The sequence below is a fragment of the Anomaloglossus baeobatrachus genome, chromosome 8 (assembly GCF_048569485.1).
Source record: "Anomaloglossus baeobatrachus isolate aAnoBae1 chromosome 8, aAnoBae1.hap1, whole genome shotgun sequence".
Taxonomy (NCBI): Eukaryota; Metazoa; Chordata; class Amphibia; order Anura; family Aromobatidae; genus Anomaloglossus; species Anomaloglossus baeobatrachus.
In genome coordinates, this window is record NC_134360.1 from 87617376 (window position 1) to 87642674 (window position 25299).

At 46.4% G+C, this 25299-nt stretch overlaps 2 protein-coding genes across 2 annotated transcripts in view; one reads left to right on the forward strand and one right to left on the reverse strand.

Moving 5' to 3' along the window:
- Positions 1-6964, reverse strand: part of CBY1 (chibby 1, beta catenin antagonist) — a 53603-nt gene extending 46639 nt beyond the window's left edge. The window contains exons 1-2 of the mRNA XM_075320886.1: positions 6894-6964; positions 3228-3365 (exon numbers count right to left, since the gene is read on the reverse strand). Of these exons, the coding sequence (XP_075177001.1) occupies positions 3228-3305 (78 nt within the window). The 5' untranslated portion in view covers positions 3306-3365; positions 6894-6964. The remainder of the gene's footprint in view (positions 1-3227; positions 3366-6893) is intronic.
- An 8652-nt stretch (positions 6965-15616) lies between these two features.
- Positions 15617-25299, forward strand: part of FAM227A (family with sequence similarity 227 member A) — a 95040-nt gene continuing 85357 nt past the window's right edge. The window contains exons 1-3 of the mRNA XM_075322092.1: positions 15617-15740; positions 17788-17882; positions 22404-22497. Coding sequence (XP_075178207.1) covers positions 15617-15740; positions 17788-17882; positions 22404-22497 — 313 coding nt within the window. The remainder of the gene's footprint in view (positions 15741-17787; positions 17883-22403; positions 22498-25299) is intronic.

Here is a 25299-nt window from a genome sequence, read left to right on the forward strand (position 1 = left end):
CTTGAGAGGGATCTCCCCTAAGGGTTCAAACGGTGGCCCTGTGAGGGCATCCAACACTAAATTGAGGTCCTTTGGGGGCACCCTGGGAGCCTGAACAGGTACAGACCTGGACTTAGATTTAATAAACCTGCAAATCCACTCATTCTGTGCCAGACCACAATTAAACAGTGCCCCTAAGGCCGACACCTGCACCTTGAGTGTACTGGTGGAGAGCCCCAATTCCAACCCCCTCTGGAGGAATTCTAGTATAGCCGAGATAGGAGGGGGGGGGGGGGGTCCTCCGCCTGAGCCCCGGACTGAAGGAGAAAACGCTTCCAGACCCTCCCGTAAATGGCCGTGGTGACTGCTTTTCTACTGTGAAGAAGAGTGTATCAAGCCAGAAGAAAAACCCCGTCGAACTAGCAGCCGCCGCTCAAACGCCAGGATGTCAAATGGAGAGCCGGGTTGGGGGGGTGACGAACTGGGCCCTGGGAAAGGAGATGAGGGGCGTCCGGGAGAACCCAAGGATCCACCAGAGACAGTGTCCGCAGCCAGTAAAACCATGCCCTCTTCGGCCAGAAGGGGGTGATGAGAATAACCTCCGCTCTGTCGTCCCGGATTTTCCGGAGAACCGAAGGCAACAGGATCAATGGAGGAAACGCGTACAGGAGGCCGTGAGACCAAGACATCTGAAATGCATCGAGGGCAACAGGATCGTCTCGGGGGTTGAGAGAGCAGAACCTGTCCACTTTCCGATTCGCCTTGGTAGCGAACAGGTCTAGAACAGAGACACCCCATAGAAGCGTGATCTTGCGAAAGACCTCCCTGTCTAAGGACCACTCCCCCTGACTGAGACAGTGCCGGCTGAGGAAGTCTGCCTCCTCGTTGTCCGTCCCCTTTATATGAAGAGCTGTAAAGGAGGAGAGATGTTGTTCGGCCAGCTGGAAGATGCGCATAGTCAAAGTCAGAAGAGAAGGGGACCTGGTGCCTCCTTGATGGTTGACGTACGCCACCGTCACCCTTTTGTCCGAAAGGATCCGAACATGGCGACCTCTCAAGAAGGGTAGGAACCCCTCGAGTGCCTTGAGAACTGCCATGAGCTCCATGTAGTTGGAGGACTGTCTGACCAACTGAGCGTCCCAGGGACCCTGAAGCACCTGTTGGCGCAGATGGGCACCCCACCCCCAACGGCTGGCATCCGTGACTATTGTGTCCGTGACTGGGGAAAGCCAAGGAACCCCCGTCCAGACGTCACTTCCGGCCGGAGCGTCCTGCTTCACTCCAGCGTGCTGCACAGCAGGGACAAGCCTTCCAGCGGCCACCGTGAGTGCGCACATCCCTGGAGCGACGCCGGGCCGAGCTCCCGCTCCAGGCCCGCACCTCACCGCCGCAGAGGTCTGAGACCGAGGGGGGGGTGCATCCAGGCCCGAGCACCCGGCAAGTAAGTACCAGGTTTCCACACCGGGTCGGACCTGGGACAGCAATGGGTTGTCCATACCAGGACAGGAAACCAAACTGGTATGGAGGCGAGGTGCCGCCTTTTTATCAGTGGGTTTCGTGTCCTGATGTGGACGGAACCTATCTCTCAGGTGGTGCTGTCATGGGCGGCTGGGAAAAAAGAGCTTTCTTTATACTCACCTGTGAGCCGGTAGGGTCTGATGGGTGTCACTGATCTCGGTCTGGCACCTTCTTTCTTTCTTCCATCACCGTCCTCCTTCCCTGCTCCGTGTGGATGACACGTACTACATCATCCACACAGAGGCTGTCATTGCACTCCTGCGCCCATGCACTTTGATCTGCCCTGCTAAGGGCAGCGCAAAGTACTACAAAGCGCAGGGAAAGGTCAAGGACCGCCAGCACATGTACACTACAATACCTTGCTCTGCCCTCAGCGGGGTAGATAAAAGAGCGTGTATGCAGGAGTGCAATGCGGGGACACTGTATGGATGACGTAGGACACATCATCCACACGCAGCAGAGACAGAGGATGGCGATCATAAGAAGAAAGGAGGCACTGGACTGAGAACAGTGACGCCCACTGGACCCGACCACCCCTCAGGTGAGTATAATAAAGGTGTTTTTTACGTTCTACAGAGCAGCCTGGGCTCTTATATACAGTATTCTAGAACGCTGATTGGTGGTGGCCACAGCTCATAAGGGAAAATTCTGCTTACAAGTTCCCTTTAAGGCTATGTTCACACAATGCGTTTTTGCTGCATTATTTGGTGTGTCATTTGTCTACACTACATGTGTAAATAAAGTTGGTTACAATCACCACAAAAGGAGCAAAAACACAGCAAAACATGCAAGCTGCACTTTTTTCCCCCATTCTCATTGCTTTCAATGGTGAAAAAAGTAGCAAAAACACTGAAAGAATAGACCTAATGCTTTTAAAAAAAAAAAAAAAAAAACAAAAAAAAACAAAACGCAGCAGTTTGCCCATTCAGTCAGGAAAAAAAAAAACGAGTGTGTGTGTGCCTGAGATTTCTGGAATCTGATAGGTTTTGCTGGTACTGGAAAAAAAAAAAAAAAAAAGCAGCTTTTTATTTGCATAAACACAATGAAAAAAAATGCAATAAAACGCAACATGTGAACACAGCCTAATACAGAAAATAACAATACAGGCTGAGTCTCAATTTTGATATTCAATATCTCCATATACTCCATCACTCGTCTAGAATAGATATGAGCAGTGTTCAGTTTAGATCACCAGTCAATGATCACATTTTTTAGCTCATGGCTGGAAATGTAACATAACTGCTGGCAATGTTAATCCTCCGGGGCTGAGTGTGACATTGGCAAGGAAACAGGTTTATATGACGGACTGTAAAGTTGAATATTTGCAAAACCCGATGTGTTTTCAGTAAGTGGCTAGAAAAAGACAGCGCCTTACTGTGTAGTAATCCCTTGGCACCACTATGTGGATTTTATTCAGACTTGTGCGACTACCTCTATAATTAGGCCGGAGTCACACTGCCGAGTGACTCACATGTCATACGCACGAGTCTCGCACCGCATCACCCGGCACGGCCGCACACTCTCCACACCGCACAGGAGCGGGTTGGTTGCATGTAATTCTATGCAGCTGAGAGTGTCTGGAGAGTGCGTGGCCATACCGGGTGATGTAATACGCGCAAGTCTCGCATCGCATGTGAGTCACTCGCCAGTGTGACTTTGGCCTTAGACTAATACAATGTACAACAATATCACCATACAATTAAAAAAAGGAGGAACAATAAAACACATACTGCATGTAAGTTGGAAAGTGAGGCCGATTTCCTAGGTGGTGTCTTCTTCGGGCTGAAGGTGTTCCCAAATAGAGGCATCTTGCCTATTTTCCAAGTAGATTCCAGTGTGGACGAGCTGTGCCTACACTTTATACTTTCCTACAAAAGAAGAAAAAAGACATGAAACTAGTATTGATAGAGGAATGGCATCACTACTGGGCTTAGACTTCGTATACACACGGCTCTACTCCGTAGATTTCAGATGCTCCTAACTAGCAGGACGGCTGCAGTACCGGAAAATGCAATGCTAAAAGTAAAGAACAACAGGCCACCAAGCTTTACCAGATTTAGGATCTGATGATTAGTGGTGATTGTTAAGGAGAAAACAGAAAAAAAATCCCTAAAAAAAAAAAAACACCCAAAAACAGTATATACAGTATTTTATTAGATATATTTTAAAATCTAAAAATTCCAAAATAGTACCCCAGAACAAATTATATATTTTTTTGTACAATAGGGAATAAAGGGACAAGAAATAAATAAATATATTATATATATATATATATATATATAAACCTTCCACTGAAAAAAAAAAAGGTTGGCACTGTGAGAATCCAGGCAAGTGATGGCGTCCTGCTCAATGTGCTCCTAGTAATCACTATACGTGCCTCAATACCCACTATCCAAGATCATCCTGTACCGAATAAAGAGAAAACACAAGCTGTAAAATATCCAAATTGGTATGGAAAATAAGAGTAACCCCTAGAAAAGTGAGACAAAAGTGCTCTTGGTCATAGAATAAGCAGGGGACAAGACACAGTCCCTCCTAAACTAAACTCTGGCCATATGCTTTTAGAGCATATGGAGGTGTCACTAATCTATATTAGCTGTGGTTGGCTATTCATTTAAAGGGCATATGTCAGTAGGATCAGCCCTCCTGAGCCGTCTATATGGATATTTAGGTCATAGGAAGCTGAATAAAATGATACCTTAAGGCTATGTGCGCACAGTGCGTTTTTTGCGCGTTTTTCGGGTGCGTTTTTGGCCTCAAAACTGCAGGACTTTGCTTCCCCAGCAAAGTCTATGAGTTTTCATTTTTGCTGTCCGCACACATCTGTTTTTTTACCTGCGTTTTTGAGTTTAAAAAAAAAAATGGACATGTCAGTTCTTTCCTGCGTTTTTCTGCGTTTTCCCCCCATGCAATGCATTGGAAAAACGCAGCAAAACGCAGAGATCAAAAACGCAGCAAAACGCAGCCAAAAACGCACCAAATCGCGGCAAAAACGCATGCGGTTTTTTATGCGTTTTTTTGACGCAGGTGCGTTTTTGTGCGTTTTTAGCGGCCAAAAACGCAGCGTCAAAAAGACGCAGTGTGCGAACCTAGCCTAATATCTGCAATCTGATGTCTTATTCCAAAGTAATCCAAGTTTTTCTTATATGTAAATGAGCTGTTATGAACTATGGACCAATAGGAAAAAAGGTGTACATTCTAATCAGCAATTGTACGGGTAGATTTCCCAATAAACATTAATTATAGATACACTGCACACTATGGTTTGTTTGCAAGTGAACAATATTTATTTACATAGGAGAGATCATTGAGCTTATTGCGACCAATTCCTACGTTTCAGCTAATAACCTTAACCTTCAATGCTTTGTTTTTGTTTGTTTTTTTTTTTAATCTGCCGTGGGTGAACCCTAGTGTTTTTTCCCCCAAATTAATGCATAAACAATGCAACCGAAATGTAAGGCTAAGTGTGAATCATTGGCCCCAAAAAATGCTCCTGCGGCAAAAACGCATCAAAAACGTTTGGCTGTATCTTGGCTGCGTTCTTGAAGATGCAGCATGTCAATTCTTTTAGTGTTTTTGAGTTCTTCCACTCCATAGATTAGATTTAAAACTCATTTTGCAAAATGTGGTTAAAAAAGGCAAGACGCATGCTTTTTTTTATGCGTTTTTCTGCGGGTGCGTTTTCTGGGGCCAAAAACGCTGCATTTCTGTGGTTAGAAAAGATGCAGTGTGTGAACATAGCCTTAATGCAGGAAAATCCATTGTAAATACTCAGTGTTGGGCTATGTTCACACTTTGTGCTTGTGCTACTTTTTATGTAAATTAAAAGCGGTTGTTACATTATTAGAAAGGCTGGAGAGGTCAGAATCCTCATGCATGCAATGGCTTTTTTTTTTCTGACTGAATTGGAAATCCGCAGCGTGTCAAGTCTCTCAGGGTGTGTGCCCACGATCAGGACTCGCTGCGTTCAGAACGTAGCGGGCCCTGACCTGCGGGGCCACGAGTCTCCTCCACAGGAGTCCTATGGAGAACGCTTGTGGCTGCACAGCAAACAACTGACATGCTGCGGTCTGGAAAGTCGCAGAACAGGTCAGTATTTCCTGCTGGAAAAAACAAGCACAGTGGGCAGATCAGGGCTGTGGAGTCGGAGTCAGAGTCGGAGCTCATTTTGGTGGAGTCGGAGTCGGAGTCGGTATAAAATGCACCGACTCCGACTCCTAAAATATATAATAAATTGGGGACAGGAGTGCAATGCAGAATGTGCTGAATATTTTACTAAATAATAACATTTAGTATAATGCTTATATTTAAGTGAAAAATTTATTGTAGTACAATGTGAACATCAGACATTTAATTGTTTTTATGATACAATAATCAAGATATTTGGATAGAACATAAAATATTTATTGGAATACAACTTTAGAACACAAAAAACTAATAAATTGTAAATATGTAAAATATATATATATATATATATATATATATATATACAGTGTATATACACACACAAGATATATATGTAATCTACTGTATATTACATAGTGTATTACATATTTACAATTTATTACAGTTTTTTGTGTTCTAAAGTTGTATTCCAATAAATATATTTTATGTTCTATCCAAATATCTTGATTATTGTATCATAAAAATTATTAAATGTCTGATGTTCACATACACATATTCATGTACTACAATAAATTTTTCACCTAACTATAAGCAATATATGTCGGAGCCGGAGTCGGAGCCGGAGTCGGAGTCGGTGCAAGAGAATTTGAGGAGTCGGAGTCGAAGGTTTGGCTTACCGACTCCACAGCCCTGGGGCAGATTTCTATGAATCCCATCCACTGTGCTTGTACTGTACAACGCAGGGCTCTGGACACCGCTGAAGCACTGTGAACCCTGATCATGGGCACGCACACGCAGTGTTTTTGGTGAATGGATCTGATTTTATTACACATGTACCAACACAACCTTTTTGCAAGCAGCGTCTTTCCTGCCAGCAGAGCAGGATTTGCCTGTGGGGAAAAAAACGCAGCGTGTGTACATGGTCTACAGGGCTAGTCACACGCAGACTGAACGTCATTATCACACACTTTTATCATTCATTTTAATTCGGGCGTCTCCTTGTGTTTTGTGCAGACACCCAGGCACCTAAAAAATCTTGACCATGTGAACAGCGCCATAGACTATGCCGTGCACTGACTCAGAAGCTGCACATGAAAAGCTGCACATGAAAAGCTGCACATGAAAAGCTGCACATGAAAAGCTGCCGTGTCTGAACGGGGCCTTACTCTTCTTCTAAACTGTCTCGCCTTTCTTACTTGCACTTAAATAGACAACTTTCCCTAACCCCATGCTGTCCATAGTGCACAGCAGACTCCACATCCGCCCATTACCTGGCTCCCGCTCCTCCGCCGGTCCCTCCGTTTCTCCCGCACCGAACTGTATAACGAGATTACAAACACAAAAAAAAAGGACACATATCGCGCATGCGCACAAGGCACTGGACCGCACAATTGCCGCTTGGAGGGGGTGAGACTAATATTAACACTGACTACAACTAAACGATGCAGAATTCTGTTACTTAGAAACCATTCTCTCATTTAATAAATCAGTGCAATGATTGCTTTTGTACCTAGAATTAAACTACCACCTTAGCTGTCTGTACAGTAAACCCCTCCTTGAGCGAATGGTTTAACCCCAAGCGTTCGTTGCTATAACAACGTTTACGAAGTTCAACTGCCCCGCTATTCGGACTGTACCATTTAGTAGACAATTGGCGATGCACAATATATCTGTGGGGAGCGGAGCAGACGGCCGGGACAGCCTCACACTCTGGGTACATGGAGGAGTCTGATATTAACGTGTTATCATGCGGATCTAGGGCCAAGTAATAACCCTTGTACTTATCATGGTACAGTCCACCTGGTTTCCTTGGTAACCAAGGACGCCGGAAGTGGACTCCTGGCTGTAGGTAAGGCAGCAATGGCTGGGGGCATAGGAGCCATGCATCTGGGGCACAGGCTCCGGGTCCCCACTGACATTTTCTTAGGGCACCAGCACATAAGTGTGAACAGCGTCAGACAAGGCTGAGCCTGGGCAAAGGACTAACCTTACCCTTCACCACACGGAGATTTTTCATTTTTGTATTTTCCTCCTCATCTTCCACGAGCCATAACTTTTTTATTTTCCCATCCATATGAGGGCTTGCTTTTTTGTGGAATGAGTTGTAACTTTGAATTAAACCTTTTATTTAACCATATATTGTACTGGAAAACGAAAAAAATTCCATGTGCGGTGAAATTGCAAAAAAGTGCTATGTTTTTTGTTTTTTTATTCACATTGATCATTCTATAGTAAAACTGACCGGGCAGTATGATTCCTCAGGTCAGTACAAGCTCATAGATTCCAAACATGTATAGCTCTACTGTTATCTAAGTCAGGGGTGGGGAAGCTCCAGCCCGCAGGCCGCATACCGCCCGCAATGACCATTTCTGAGGACCCCGGGCAGATTCCCAGGGACTGCAGTGCTCGGGAGGCAGCTGCATCTTGCTGGCTTCTGACCCTTTAAATTCTGTACAAACATTATGAGGACGTACTTTGTGGGCAGGGTACGCACACAATGTGCTCTCGTCCCACAGAAGAGGAGCAGCTGCCCCTGTGTCCCCCAGGTTAGTTAGTGTCCCTGTGTGCCCCTCCAGCCTCTTCAGGGATGTATTTGCCCCTCTTGCCTCCCTAGACCTGCCTGTGCCCCTCCAGTCTCCCCAGGCCTGCCTGTGCCCCTCCAGCCTCCTCAGGTCTGCCTATGCCCCCCTGACTTTTTGTGCCCTCCTGAGATGTACAGTATATACCCCTAACTATGTCTGTGCCCTCCAGTGATGTATATACCCCAGTTATGTCTGTACCCGCAATGATGTTTATGCCCCCAGCTTCCCTAGTAATGTATATGCCCTCAACATCTCCTGTCATGTCTATGCCCCCAGCCTCCCTAGTCCTGCCTATGCTCCCATGTCTTGCCTATGCTCCCCAGCCTCTCCAGTGATGTGTTTTTCTCCCAGCCCTCTTCTCTCCTAATTTCCTCTTATTGTATTTTATTGCAATGTTTTGGCAACCAAAAAAACATACTTCTGATGTTTTGTAATTTTTTTTTCTGTTACACTGTTTACTGATCGGATTGATAAGACAGTTCTGAACGCAGTGATACCAATTATGTGTCTTTTCATTCTTTGCTTTATTTTTCAATGGTGCAGAAGGGGATGATTTGATCTTTTGTGGGGGCTTTTTTTAAAAATATTTTTAAAAACTTTTTTCACACTTTTTATTGTATTTGCTAGTCTTCTTAGGGAACTTGAAGCTGCAATCATGCAATCACTTGTGCTATACAGTGCGATGCATCAGCACTGCTCTGTATGGCAAAAATGATCTGTGAATGCTAACGCTCAGCTGTTGTTCCCAGAAGGAGCCGTAACTTTTTTATTTTTCTGTCAATTGTGCCATATAAGGGCTTATTTTTTGTGGGACGGGTTCTACTTTTAAATGAAACCATAAGTTTTATGTAGTGTACTGGAAAATGGCAAAAAAATCACAAGTGCAAAAAAAAAATAAAAATCACAAAAGTGCGATTGCATGATTGTTTTTGGGATCGTTTATTCACAGCGTTCACTATATGGTAAAGTGATGTGTTAGTGTGATACCTCAGGTTGGTACAAGTTCGTAGACACCAAACTTGTATAGGTTTACTTTTATCTAAGGGGTTAAAAAAATATTCAGAAGTTTGTCCAAAAAATGGCTCACTTTTTGTCCCATTTTCAGTGATCCGTAGCGTTATCATTTTTCAGGATCTATGGCTCAGTGACAGCTTATTTTTTGCGTCTCAAGCTGACGTTTTTAATAGTACCAGTTTAGCACAGATGCTAAGTTTTGATTGCCTGTTATTACATTTTGCGCAAAATTTGCAACGACCAAAACATTTAATTTTGGCATTTCGAATTTTTTTGCCACTACGCCATTTACTGAAAGTGAAAATGGCCAAATTCTTCCCAATTATCCATTTTCCCTCTCCAGTGTCATGTGACTCATTAATGTTAGGCTGAGGCCACACGGGGATTAGTGCGAGTCCTCGCGTGACACTCGTCTCACACTTGCAGCGGGAGCCAAGTGTCATGCGACTGTGGTCTGATCGTGTGATCAGACCACAGTTGCGGAAGGGAGGGCCGACACTGCGGAGGAGAGGGAGGGATTTATCTCCCTATCTCCTCCGTTGCCAGCTGATGCGAGGATCGCACTGCTCTCCCGTTACACCGGTGTATCGCGAGAGCAATGCGATGTTTCTCTCGCCCCATAGACTTGTATGGGTGCAGGGGAACAGAATCGCATTCCTCCCACAGCATGCTGCGACTGTTCTCTTAGTCTGATTAGGGCTGTGAAAATAATCGCTCATGGGAGCAGGCCCATAGGGTAATATTGGTCTGAGTGGAATGCGATTTTTTTTTTTTTTTTAACATTCCACTTGCTCTGTATTACTCGCCGTGTGTGCTGACCCTTGCAAGGTGTCAGGTGTGTTACATTTAGTATTATCACTCACACACTCTCTCATACCGGTCACTGGAAGTTCAACATGGCTCCTCCTGGCAAAAAGTTCTCTGAGGATCTGAAAAAAAAAAAAGTTGTTGCTCTACATAAATATGGCCAAGACTATAAGAAGATTGCCCACACCCTGAACCTGAACTGCACCATGATGGCCAAGACCATACAGCAGTATAACAAGACAGGTTCCACTCAGAAAATGAAGAGATACAATAAAATATTTACAAAAATGTTAAGGATGTATTCACTTTTGTGATATACTGCACTGTATATCACCAGGAGTCGATATATTCTGATGTCTGCTTAACTCCTTCACAATGAGACCAATTTCCCTTATTGTCTTTTTGTTTTTCATTCGCTTTCTTCCCAGAGCTTTAAAGGGTATATCCAGGAATTTAACCAACAAAAGCAAAAAAGTGCTTAACCTCTAGCAGGCAGGTAGTTGCTGCCTACCTGCTTGTTGTGCCCGGCACAACAGAGTTTGAGCTGAGTGTCATTAGAATATCACATTCGATGCTATGTGCTAATGTGACCCTGGCCTAAGGGTGCAGTCACTCAGCTACATCACAATGCTGCATCGGCCGGGGGCTCTCCTGAGCTGAGTGGGACAACGTGTGATTCTATGCAGTTCTCACGCTCGGGTCAGGAGACCCCCCCTGGCCAATCCGAGCACTGCGATGTGATCCTCGGATGGAGTCATACAGCCCTGTGACTGCGCCCTAAATGTCAATTTAATTGTGCAGGGTGGTGAATGACTTGAAGTTTAATACACAAAAAAAAACAGCAAAGTCAATGGCACCTGTCAATTGGGTGGGATACACTAGTCAGCAAGTGATCAATTCTGGAAAAGGGAAAACAAACAAGGTTTAGGCCTCAGATGTCCGTGAGTCACGTACAGTGGATACGGAAAGTATTCAGAGCCCTTTAAATTTTTCACTCTTTGTTTCATTGCAGCCATTTGGTAAATTCAAAAAAGTTCATTATTTTCTCATTAATGTACACTCTGCACCCCATCCCCTATCGTGTCAGAAAAAACAGAAATGTAAAAATTTTTGCAAATTTATTAAACAAGAAAAACCTGAAATATCACATGGTCATAAGTATTCAGACCCTTTGCTCAGACACTCATATTTAAGTCACATACTGTCCATCTCCTTGTGATCCTCCTTGAGATGGATCTACTCCTTCATTGGAGTCCAGTTGTGTTAACTAAAATGATAGGACTTGATTTGGAAAGGCACACACCTGTCTATATAAGACCTCACAGCTCACAGTTCATGTCCGACCAAATGAGAATCATGAGGTCAAAGGAACTACCCAAGGAGCTCAGGGGCAGAATTGTGGCAAGGCACAGATCTGCCCAAGGTTACAAAATAGTTTCTGCAGTACTCAATGTTCCTAAGAGCACATTGACCTCCATAATCCTTAAATGGAAGACGTTTGGGACCAACAGAACTCTTCCTAGACCTGGCCGTCCAACCAAACTGAGCATTCATAGGAGAAGAGCCTTGGTGAGAGGGATAAAGAAGAACCCCAAGATCACTGTGGCTGAGCGCCAGAGATGCAGTGGGTAGATGGGAGAAAGTTGATCTGAAAACAAAGATTATTCAACATAGTTGTTCAGGGGAAGGATACAAAAAGGTTGTCTCAGAGATTTAAACTGCAAAAGCACATTTGAACAAGCCAGTTACATTTTGGAAGAAGGTCCTGTGGACTGATGAAACAAAGATTGAGTTATTTGGTCTTACAAAAAGGCGTTATGCATGGAGGCAAAAAAACACGGCATTCCAAGAAAAGCACTTGCTACCCACAGTAAAATTTGATGGGGGTTCCATCATGCTTTGGGGCTGTGTGGCCAATGCTGGCACCGGGAATCTTGTTAAAGGTGAGGGTCGCATGGATTCAACTCAGTATCAGCAGATTCTTGACAATAATGTGCAAGAATCAGTGATGAAGTTGAAGTTACGCAGGGGATGGATATTTCAGCAAGACAATGATCCAAAACACCGCTCCAAATTTCCTCGGGCATTCATGCAGAGGAACAGTTACAATGTTCTGGAATGGCCATCCCAGTCCCCAGACCTGAATATCATTGAACATCTGTGGGATGATTTGAAGCGTGCTGTCCATGCTCGGCGACTATCAAACTTAACTGAACTGGAATTGTTTTGTAAACAGGAATGGTCAAATATACCTTCATCCAGAATCCAGGAACTCATTAAAAGCTACAGGAAGCGACTAGAGGCTGTGATTTTTGCAAAAGAGGATCTACAAAATATTAATGTCACTTTTATGTTGAGGTGCCCATACTTTTGCATCGGTCAAATTTTGTTTAAATGCGGATTGCACATTTTCTGTTAGTACAATAAACCTCATTTCAATCCAGAAATATTACTCAGTCCATCAGTTATTAGATATATGAAACTGAAATAGCTGTTGCAAAAACCCAAATTGTTATACAGAAAAAAGGTTAACATTAATAGGGGTGCCCAAACTTTTTCATATGACTGTATCTTCCATACGACCTCTCTGTGGGCGGCGAACATCCACTTCCTGAAGGGGGAGGGACGTTCGGCGTCACAGCGACGTCACACAGCGGTCGGCCAATAGAAGCGGAGGGGCGGAGATGAGCGGGACGTAAACATCCCGCCCACCTCCTTCCTTTAGCATTGCCGGCAGGACGCAGGTAAGCGGTGTTCATCATTCCCAGGGTGTTACACATAGCGATGTGTGCTGCCTCGAAACATTGAACAACCGGACGTTCATTTTTTAGAAAATGAACGACGTGTATGCGATCAACGTTTTTGCGTACAATCGGAATCGCACGTAGGTGTCACACATAACTACAACACTAACGATGCCGGATGTGCGTCACTTACGATGTGACCCTGCCGACACATCGTTAGATATATTGTAGCGTGTAAAGCTCGCTATAGTCCCTAACTCTTGTAATTCACCTCACTATAGGCCTCAAAATAGACAGGGCAGAGCAGGGACTCTGACTGTGCAAAACCTGCCTGTTAAAAGCAATATAAAGGCAAAATACACAGCCCAAAAAAAGAAGGGCCACAACCCTGTTGGTACAAAGTGCAGAAACTAAAGCAAACCACCCCCAGCTGTTAGAGGCACACACCGGCTGATCCGATTAGCTGATGTGCAGAGAACGATGCAGGCTTGGCATGAGAATCCGCATCAAAGGCAGGGACATAACCTTGAACATATCAGCACATCCAAGGTCGTGAAGGGGTTAATCTAAGGTCCCTGCCTCTAGTCTCATACTTACCCTTCACCTTATACCGACGCCGCTCTGTTCCTGCAGATCAGATCAGCTGACGTGCAGAGAAAGATGCGAGCTCACACAAGCATTAAAAACGGATGAGTGCAATGCGAGAAAATCTTGCATTGCAGTCTGACCAATGTTATTCAATGAGGGAGAGCAGTTGGTCCAGTTTTCTCGCATCCAGATTTTGTCATCCAGAAAAGTCGCAAAATGCTGCGATTCATATAATGAATATTGGCACAATCATTGAACACATAGGGAAAACCTTGTAAATAATCAAAGCACATGAGACACGGACCAAAAGTACATCCAGGCCATATCCATTAGCAACCATAGACACCTACCAACCCCTCCACGCCACTCCAACGACCGTTTCGCACCCGCTTCATCAGGTGAATTTGCTCTGTGTCCACATTGTTATCCTGACTATTTGTCTTCCATTGAGATCAGGGACATTTATTATAGTCATTCAGGGATGGCATCTCTGATCAACAGAGTAATTGTTTATATCCATGTATAGATTGGAGTAGTTTTCTTTGTGACCAACTGTGTGAAAGCTGTCTCCATATTGATGTATCCAGCTTAAAAATACCTTTTATTATTATTTCTATAGCACAAAGCTTTCATTGGCTACGGACCTTTAAATAAAATAAATATAATATATCCATTTGGCCACCCAGATAATATATATGTGTATTTTTCCCTACCTTCCCCTCCTTTGTTCATGTTCTTATCATGTTTTTAATTGTGTCTGTTTTTAACCAATACAATTTCTATTTATGAATCAATTGTGATATTTTTCTGGAATATTTTTGTTTGGTTACCTATAGATAGTATTAGGAATTTTCCTCAATTCATTGGTTACTGATTTAACGAAGATATCAACAATAGGGCAGACTGACAAGGGCGGAAACCTAGTAGATCTGGATCAAATGGAATCAGGAATCTTACCTAAACTACCCGAGGAATGTTCCTCAGCCAATTCCTCCAAGATTCTGACAGCTTCCATCTCCTGAGAGGTCGGAAATAATTCTCTCATCTCGGCATTATGGAACCATTTCTTGCAGATCAGGGAGCGGGCAAAAATATTTAAATCCTTGACCGCTGTGAACAAATCAAATTTGTTACACGGAGCAAAGGTAAGACCTTTAGACAAAACAGAAATATCCGAAGGTGACAATAAATGGTCCAAAAGATTGATTACCTTGAGATTATCAGAGGAGATTTCAGAATTAGCCGCCTTAAGGGGTTGTTGTTTATTATAGTCCTGGATGTATGCTGATTGGCTTTTATTACTATAAATACCCTCCCCATCCTGCTACTTGATACCACACCTCCCTGACGAAGGCTACGGCTGAAACACGTGTTGGTGTGGCTCAGCAGTGGTAATGGCCACAGGTATTTATTCCTGTTATGGAAATATTCTGTGATATCTGTTTTTTCCTGTTGTAGCCTCCCCTATTATACTTGTAAGCGGCTGATATACTATCATTATACCCTTTCCTTGGGTATTGATTTATGTAATGATTTCCTTCTGCTTACATTGGCCCTGCTGAGCTTTGTGGTGCCGCTTTTCTCATTAATTTCCTTGCACACTTTATATTTTATCATTGTAATTAATAAAATATTATCTTTTATTGGATTCTTGTCTTTGGCTATCTTTTTGTAGGTTTTGTTGCTTCAGTAGCTAGACTTTTATTTTATTTGATATGATTCTTTGATTGGCAACACATTTTGGTTTTGATAATGTCAGCCAGGGACTATAGTAAGGGACCTGACTAGTCTGGCACCGCCTGCTGCCGGCTTCTCCCTGCATTGATACCATTAATTGACAGGTCTCTCCCTAAGTACACATATAGGACAGACTTGTCAATTAACTGCAGCAATACAGGGAGAAGATGGCTCTGGAAAAGTCAGGTCCTTTCCTAAAGTCCCCGGACGGCTATTTAAATGTATTCTCTAAAATGCTGGATCATTTCAGAGAGAAACATACCTGTCTGCAATTGTGCAACCAGGATCAGATTCATGCTGCCCGTGGTTCTAGCTACAAGAATCAAGAGACAAGTTCCCTTTGACTAATCTCAGATCAGATGAGGCTGGTATTAGAATGGCTGTACTATCCTGATATTATCATGGGCATCAAGAAAACTTTCAAAAATGATTATGCAGCCATTCTTACATGGATTTTCAAAGTAAATTAACCAGTTTCAATAGTTCCCCTTTAACTGTTTGTTCTTTGTTCTTAGATAAACAATGGACTTGATCAATCGTCTGAATTCCCCTATGGTCCGTTATGTAGAAGATTTGACAGAACATCCTTTGGAGCTGGAGAGAAGAAGGGAAATGGCACGAGAAGCAGTGCGCGAATCTCCAGCTTGTATCCTTGAATAGCTATTTCTATAGCAACATTTTAAATTAAAGGGGGTTTCCAGTTTTAGAAAAGAGGACCTCAAACTTTTCCTGTCGTGTAAAATAACAAAATCAGATAGTACTTATAGTTTAATAGCCGCCGGGGACTGAGACACAGGGGACACTAGTGGGACAGACTGTTGAAAAACATCACTCCGACAACACGCTTCTGGCCTCCATGGCTAGGCATTCAATAAATTCCAAGTTTTATTGGCAGTCCTAATGTTGGTTTTCATTCTCTTATGGACTTTGATTACATTGGAGCTATTAACCGTGCTCTAACAGATGAGCTGATCAGTTTTTTTATGTTCCTATAATCGTCCCATAGGTTTAAACTGAAACCAATCGATTGAATAAACGTACGGCTCTCAAAGGGATAATCAGATTGCTCATTGATTTCCATGGGAATTGCACAGTGATTCATCAGTACAGCTCTGTTCACTTTGTACTGATTGCTTCCAAGCTTTACAAATAAAGAATTAGGCGAAAGACACATATTCGTAACATCACTGATCCACATACTTGATCATAGTCGATGCCAGGGTCCCCTTTTGGATTAAGCAGTAGTTGATCATGTGCTCTACTGCTGCATTCAAAGTCTATGGGACTGCTGGAGATACATGCGGTTGAGCGCTGTATTTGGCAATCTCTGTCAAGTTGATTTTGACTAGATTGACAATGTGCCCGCCCTTCCTACGCGGGACCATGTTCTCATGATTAGTGTGTCGCGGGCGGGGAGGACGCCACTGCGCTGCGCTCGCTAACACTCGGGTCCGGCGCTGCTGCGATGGCTGCTTGGTGGCTCGAGCGGTGGGCCGGATCCGGGGACTCGAGTGGCGCTGCTCGCCCGTGAGTGAAAGGGGTGGTTGGTTTGGGGGATTTAGTCCGTGACGCCACCCACGGTTCGTGGTGAAGATGGGCACCACCGCTGCTGGTGACGAGGATCCCGGGAGCGATGGTAGGGAGCAGCTGGGATGTTGTTTTCCCCCTCCGTGGGTAGGGGTCGGTGGTCCCGGGGCCCGATGATGTGACGGGGAGGCAGGGTTGGTGAGGTGCAGGGTTGCAGGGACAGCGCGGCGCTGTGCCGGATGGCACGAGTGTACTCACTCAGCAGGAAAGGTACTAAGTCCTCGGTAAACCAAACGGCTGGATGGACGGGTCCCGCAGCCGGCTGCAGTGTCTCTCCCCGGACAGGTGATGGCGGCTGTCTTTCCCTGCACCTTGATGTTCTCGTTTGACTACTGTGGATCCCCAACGGTAGTCCGCTCCCCGGTGTATGGGTACCGGAGGAGCCCGTTTGCCCGCAGATGCTGGCCCTTGGGTCTCTAGCCTTAGGCGGTAGCTGTATACCCTCACCTTCAATTGGGACTTTTGCTGTTGTGAAACCCCTGGGTTTCCAGTCACATTCGGATCTGACTATTGTCGGCGGCTCCAAGCCTGGTCGGGGTCCGATGGCCCTGCCTGTGTGTGCTGGCTTCATTTCGCTCCCCGGTCGGTACCGGCGGGCCGTCGCCCGTCCCCAGTCCTACAGTTCCGCGTTGTTCCACCACTCCTGCAGACGGCCACCACCGTCTGCCAACCTTGCTGTCAGTGCCTGGGCCACTACCCAGACACCCAAGTGCTCACTGCTCTCACTTCCACCTCCTCAACTGTTCTGTCACTTTTCCCACCTCCAGGCCTGTGAACTCCTCAGTGGGTGGAGCCAACCGCTTGACTCCGCCCCACCTGGTGTGGACATCAGACACTGGAGGGAGGCAACAAGGGTTTTTGTTTGGCTGTTGTCCCTGTCTAGTGGGGGTGGGGTGTGTTAGTGTGTTATCTGTGACGACCTGGCCAGGCCAGGGCGCCACAAGTGCGTGTTGCTTCAGTTTTTTTTTACACCTTTTTTATCAGTGGTGGTAACTACAGTCATTTTTTTAGCTATACTGCAGATATGTACAGTATGTACTAAAAATACTGGAAAAAAAAACCATTTCCATATCCCAAGTAATTCTTATCTTTAACGGACTTGTCAGCCTTCCTTGTTGGCTCTGTGGAATCAGTAAGCCAAAAGATTGCACATCTGGAGCAGGACTTGAAGAATTTCGACACTGATGACACTGATGATCTGGTAAGGTTGGATACGTTCTTCTTTATTCTTCATAATAACGTTGTATGGTCCACAATGAAGACAAACTCAAATTATGCTGAATTTGCTTGGCCCTACTAAAATATAATTATATGCAGAATATTTGTGATAAAAATAACTAAATTAGCCATACTTATTTGCAGACACCCAAAATCCAGAGCTGGCAGGTGCAATGGTCTTTGTCAGGACTAGAAGTTATGACATAAAGTTGTTTGGTCATCTGACTGCTGGGGCTTGTGATCAGCTACAACCGTCCGGTTACTGGAGCAGCAGATCATTACATGTACTTCAGATCACGTGTCATTTCAGGAGCCTGACTGCTGCACGGCCTGTGCTGCATCCATAGAAATTACTGGGTCTTTAGGCCAACCACTATTAGAAATTGTAATTCATTTTGCCCTACTAACTGGAGCAATATACTGAGGTGCCTTTAATTTGTGCTTTCTGAGGCTGGTAACTTAGATGAACCTTCCCTCTGCAGCAGAGGTATTTCTTGGTCTTCCTTTCTTGGAGACAATTTCATCATAACGATTGATGGTTTTCATTACGACACTTGAGGATACCATCATAGTTCTAGCAATTTTCTGGATTGACCGACCTTTACATCTTAAAAGGAAACCTATTATGTCTCCAAATGCTACAGATATGGGGTTAATCTGCAGGTTAAAAGCATTACAATGCTGCACAGTGGCCTTATTGAAAGCACAGTTGTCACGCTAGTGTGCCGCCCCCACGTCAGCAGACAGGCTGCTCGGATCCGGATCCGCAGTGGCTCGAGGGGTTTTCCGGACCCGGGGGTCGCGCGGACACTCAAATAAAAAGGGACGTATATGTACGGGGATTGCTGTGAATACTTCTTGACGCCACCCACGGTGTGTGGCAATATGGGTTACCACCGCTGCTGTTAGTAAGCACCCGGGGGCGATGGAGTGGCAGCTGGTTGTTATTAAGCCCTCCGTGGGTAGGGGTGGATGCCCCGGGGCTCAGTCTAATGGATTGGGAGTGACAGGTGCAGTCCACAGCTTGGACCAGGTGGTGCAGGAGTACTCACGATATAAGGCAATAATTGACAGAAGTCCAGGAATTAACCAAGTTGCTGGTAACTGGTGCCCTCGGATGCTGTGAGGATGGGCCCCTCACCCAGGGGTGTAATACAGGTGCTTTTCTCCTGCTTGATATCTGTGTCTGCTCCGTGCACGGGTCCGGACCGGGTCCTGACAGTCGGCACCGGCGGGCCACTACCTTGTCCCGGTCCACTTCGGTTCCCCACAAGTGGCTGGCCTATTCCTGAGGCCCTTACTGCCCCTCTCCCCAAGCTCCACACCAGAGCTCCTTCCAGACTCCACACCTCCTGCAGACTGCTCATTGTAAAAACTGGAAACTCCCTATATAGTTCCCTCCCAGACACTTCAGAGCTCTCTGCTCCGCCCACTGGTGTTGTGTGTAACTGTGTTGGAAACTCCCAAAGGAAAAGGGAGAGTGAGATCTGCACCAAAAAGATGGATGCAGACCTCTGTGACACCCTGGTTTTGCCAGGGCATCACACTCCCCCTTGGTAAAACACAGCCCGTCCTCGGGCTGGCCAGCTACCAGCGTTTATTTTTTTTTTAACGGGAAAGAAAAGTTAAAACATTACCAGCATGTATCTTCCCACATCGGGAGGTACGTTTGTTCAACCTTTAAAGTGTTAAACGTTACGGCGCCCACAGCCCACCTCCCACCAGTCCACAGCAACAAGCAGGTCGTCAGTCCTCATGGCGACTGGACCTCGGCCACCTTCACACAGGCCTCTCCTCCGACAGTCCACTCCATGTTGTGCAGGGCAAAAGGGGTAGCCGGGTTTCGCTACCAAAACAGTTAACTGACCATCGTCCTCCACCTAGGGTCCCCAGTGACACTGACATGTCACACACCATTCACGACCCTGATGGCCCCATCTGGCTACCACCAGAGGAGTTCAACAAGAACGACGGGCCTCTCCCACCTTCCACCTAGAATTCCGGATGGACTCTCCCGGGGAACGTGGTGAGGTTCAACAAGGGTGGTAAGCAGTCACTTAAACTTGAAACCTCTAACCCACTTGTGGGTAGCTGTCCATGTTCAGCTACCGCTGCTGCTGCTCCCAGTACGGGGCACGGGTTCCGTGCTCAGCCTGCTGCTCAGGAGCCAGGCCCACTCGGATGCCCTCGTCGCCGGCTACGACCGGCCTCTCATACTGCCGTGGGCCCCATCGCTCAGTGGCCTGCTCCTCCTCTCTGCAGGTGCACTCCGGCTGCTCCACAGCCGGGACGGGGTACCTGGGAGCGGCTGGCACCATATCTGGGGCAGACTTCCGGTCGGGTGCCGCCTCCATTGCGACCGGGTGGACCGCCGGAGCCGCCGTCATCACCGTTGCGGCCGGGCGGACTGCCGGAGCTCACGTTATCACCGTTGCGGCCATGCTCGGGGCCGGGTGAGATGTCATCGGGGTTGCAGCCTGGCTCGGGGCCGGACGGGATGTCATCGGGGTTGCGGCCTGCTGTGACATCTTGCCACTCTTGTGTCCAGGAACGGAATTTTGCAGAGTCCTGGCATCCCTGCACCTTCCAGTTCTGGTTACATGCCGCTTTTTCTGTCCTCCCCCTTGGTTTTTCGATAGCAGTCTCGCGGGACCCACTGTCCTTTGCGCTTCCTGTCTGGGGAGTCACCAACTTCCGCATGCGTTCCCAGGGGGTAGGGCTTCAACTTTGCACCCTTTTCCGGGGTAGAAGACGCCGGGCTTGTTGTTTTTCGCGCCCAAAAATGGCAGCAAAATGGTGGCTGTCGAAAATTTTTGAAACGGAGCACCGTTTACAGTCCAAAACAAGGCACACTTCCACCAGGTAGGTGGATGGGTTACAATCCTGTTTGTGACACCAGGTTTTGAGGTTTTAATGATGGGGGTGATAGTTTGCCGCCCCCATGACAGCCGACGGGCTGCTCGGATCCGGATCCGCAGTGGTTTGAGGGGTTTTCCGGACCCAGGGGTCGCGCGGACACTCAAATAAAAAGGGACGTATATGTACGGGGATTGCTGTGAATACTTCGTGACGCCACCCACGGTGTGTGGCAATATGGGGTACCACCGCTGCTGTTAGTAAGCACCCGGGGGCGATGGAGTGGCAGCTGGTTGTTATTAACCCCTCCGTGGGTAGGGGTGGATGCCCCGGGGCTCAGTCTAATGGATTGGGAGTGACAGGTGCAGTCCACGGCTTGGACCAGGTGGTGCAGGAGTACTCACGATATAAGGCAATAATTGACACAAGTCCAGGAATTAACCAAGTTGCTGGTAACTGGTGCCCTCGGATGCTGTGAGGATGGGCCCCTCACCCAGGGGTGTAATACAGGTGCTTTTCTCCTGCCTGATGTTGGTCTGCTCCGTGCATGGGTCCGGACCGGGTCCCAACAGTCGGCAGCGGCGGGCCACTACCCTGTCCCGGCCCACCTCGGTTCCCCACAAGTTGCTGGCCTATTCCTGAGGCCCTTACTGCCCCTCTCCCCAAGCTCCACACCAGAGCTCCTTATAGACTCCACACCTCCTGCAGACTGCTGACTGATAGTGAGATCTGCACCAAAAATATGGATGTGGACCTCTGTGACACCCTTGTTTTGCCAGGGCGTCACACTAGGTACAGGGAAGTATCAAGTTAACAGTGAAAGGGAAGAGAAACTCTGTGTTTAGCGAAGGGGAAGATGGTCCCTGGGGTCTCTCACCACCCTAGAAACGTTCCATACCTATGCGCAGAGACGGAAACCTGTCCCTAGGTATCCCTAGTGCTGGACCCTAAATAGGGAATGGGTCGATGAGCTCTTCGTCAACCCCACTAAACATTAAAGAAAAAAAGGAGGACACAAGGGGAAAATACATGAATTACTTATCCACAGATGACTCAGAAGTTCAGCAATGATACTACAGTCGAATGAAAGCCACCTGCTTGCAACCAAGGCTTGAATGAACTGAATAATATCACCAGCACCAGTCCAAGGAAGGAAGGGGTATTTAAGAACAATGGGAATACTGATAAGCAGCATCTGGATGGAAGGAGGGCTTTGCTGGGTCCTAAAGAGGAAGAGATGAAAACCCAGCAGGTAAGCTACCTAGTACAATGAATACTGACAGCAGGAACAATAGAAAGTCAGGGAGCATTTTGTGCAGTCAAATGCCTTGACCTTCTATTGCCAGAATCCACATGACCGTTTGTCACCCATGTCAGCCCCGCCTGCTGCTCTGGAGTGTGCACGTATAGGCAGAGACCTGTCAGTCCAGGGCAAATGGTGGTGGGAAGCCGCCATAGACCCACCTGTCCAACTAATCTACAGTGTGGCTCAGGTCCGGTGGCTATTAAATGTCAGCATTTCAGTGGCAAATATACCTGGCTGTGATCATACAGCCAGTGCTTGAAACAAGCTGCACACATATGGGGCAGCATGTATCAGATGTCAGGTTCTCATTAATGCTGATTTTCCATAATTTGTATAATCCAGGTGATTGAATCTCCAGAGACATACAGAACATTATCCAGTGCTGGACGTTTTACACCATGGTATATTCCTAAGGAACAAAGTAAAAAGACTAAAGGTACTGTGTATGTGCATTGTGGAAGAGCTCACCCCACATTGAGCTTAGTGACATGCACTGGCTTTTATTAGTTTTTTGTTTTCAGAGTTCACACTCCACTAATTAAAATATATTGTAGTATACAGTATATTTAGTATTTGTTGACTTTGTAGAAGAAAAAGTTGTGGAATTGTAAAATAACAGGGTTAATAAACAAGTTAATGATTTACATATGATCAAAAAATGGAAACAAAATTTACAAAAAATCTCAATATATTCTGCATTAACTACGAGTGTCCCCCACACTTACAGCCTTGGCTGCTATCAAAGCAGTTAATGATTGTTAATGATGGAGTTTTGCACAAACTTCGCAGACTGTCATGGCGGCTTTGGGCTCTGTCACATTTCCGATCCTGACACACTGACTGATGGTTCTCTGGTGTCTTGGATATACACAGGCGGCCTCGGGCGTTGACCTGCTGTGTGCTGATTCATAGGCAGGCTAGCGGGAGTTAGGGGTACTTTACACGCTGCGACATCGCTACCGATATATCGTCGGGGTCACGTCGTTAGTGACACACATCCAGCGCCGGTAGCGACATCGCAGTGTGTAACACCAATGAGTGACGATCAACAATCGCAAAATTGTTCCAAAACGGTAATCGTTGTCACATCGTTCATTTCTTTAATATCGCTGCTGCCACCGGTACGAGGTTGTTTGTCGTTCCTGCGGCACCACACATCGCTATGTGTGACACCGCAGGAGCGACAAACATCTCCTTACCTGCGTCCACCAGCAATGCGGAAGGAAGGAGGTGGGCGGGATGTTACGTTCCGCTCATCTCCGCCCCTCCACTTCTATTGGGTGGCCCCTTAGTGACACCGCAGTGACGTCGAAAGCACCTCCCCCTTGAGGGAGGGATTGTTCGGCGGTCACAGCGACGTCGCTGACCAGGTATGTGCGTGTGACGCTGCCGTAGCGATAATGTTCGCTACGGCAGCGAGCACCAAATGTTGCATGAGCAATGGGGACAGGAGCTATCGCGCTCGACATCGCTAGCAATCGCTAGCGATGTCGCAGCATGTAAAGTAACCCTTAATCTATGCTATTCTGCGTCTTAGGGGCACTTTGCACACTACGACATCGCAGGTGCGATGTCGGTGGGGTCAAATTGAAAGTGACGCACATCCGGCGTCGCTCTCTATATCGTAGTGTGTAAATCCTTTTTGATACGATTAACTAGCGCAAAAGTGTCGAAATCGTATCATCGGTGTAGCGTCGGTCCTTTCCATAATTTTGGAAGGACCGATGTTACGATGTTGTTCCTCGTTCCTGTGGCAACACACATCGCTGTGTGTGAAGCCGCAGGAGCGAGGAACATCTCCTACCTGCGTACTGCGGCTCACGCCGGCTATGCGGAAGGAAGAAGGTGGGCGGGATGTTTACGTCCCGCTCAACTCCGTCCCTCCGCTTCTATTGGCCGCCTGCCGTGTGACGTCGCTATGACGCCACACGACCCGCCCCCTTAATAAGGAGGCGGGTCGCTGACCAGAGCGACGTCGCAGGGCAGGTGTCACAAGATATCGCAGCTGCGACGGGGTCGGGGACTATCGTGCTCGGCATCGCAAGCATCGGCTTGCGATGTCGTAGTGTGCAAAGTGCCCCTAAGGCTCATTTGATCACAAGTGGTGAGGAAGACAATCACATATGCTTCCCTTCTATTTATGCTGGATGAAATCTTCTACCCATGCCAGCTGTAGTTTATTCTGTATTGGTTTGTGAGCTTTGATGTCCCAGAATTTCTGGTGAAAGTGTTGGTTTTTGCTTGGAATGGTTGTGGAGTTTACCCCTGTTGTTTTGTTGTTTCCTCCCTACTCTTGTTTTCCTCCTAATCTCTTATTGTCTTATACCTCTATGTGTGCATGCTGAGTGGCAGAGTTTGGGTTTCCCCTGTCTGTCTATTTCTGCGGGCTTCATCTCACTTCTGTCCTGCTTCCCCCCTTGGAGAGGGTATCAGATCAGGACTGGTCAGCAGCAGGGCCAGGAAGGAGATTCAGGCATCTCCACCATCAGGAGTATCCCTGAGATTAGAGAGAGGTTAGGGCCCCCTAGCTTGAGGGTCAGCATAGGAACCCCAGTTTCCTGCAATCCCATAGTCATCATGACATCGCACAAATCAATGTAACGTTAAGCTGTTAGTGTACCTGCAATGAAAACTTGAGGAAATGAAGACTTTCGCACATTATGCGACACATCATCTTAATATTAGTAGGACAAATGTGATGTTCACTGTTATTTTCATAATTCCATGGATTTTCCTTCTTGGAGAGAGAGAGGCTTCAGATCTACCATAGTGCCTCAGTCTGATTTGCATATCAATTCAAACGCTGATTTTTCAGTAACGGAGGAATGGACCGCCATCTAAAGGTATTGCTGGGCTTGTCTTTCAAAGAGTTGCATGTTCATATAGTTTTGGGAGCGAAATCTTGCTGAGACATTCCATTTAGGGTTTTGGAGTGGCCAAGTCAAAGTCCTAACTAGCATCCTGTTGAAATACTATGGCAAAACTTTAAATTTGCAGTTCATGTTTGATACAACCTCCAATATAGGCCGGTTTCAGACGTCTGTGTTTAATCAGGTACCAGTCACACGCATGATTATGGTCACACGTGTGTCATACATGTATTACATGTGTGCCACGCGTGTGTCACATGTGTGACATCTGTCTTTGCATACGTGTGACACGTACCGGGTAAAACACGTGTCTCTGCAATGAAAAGATGTTCTATATTTACCTGTATCCAGCTCCTAACCCCCGCTCA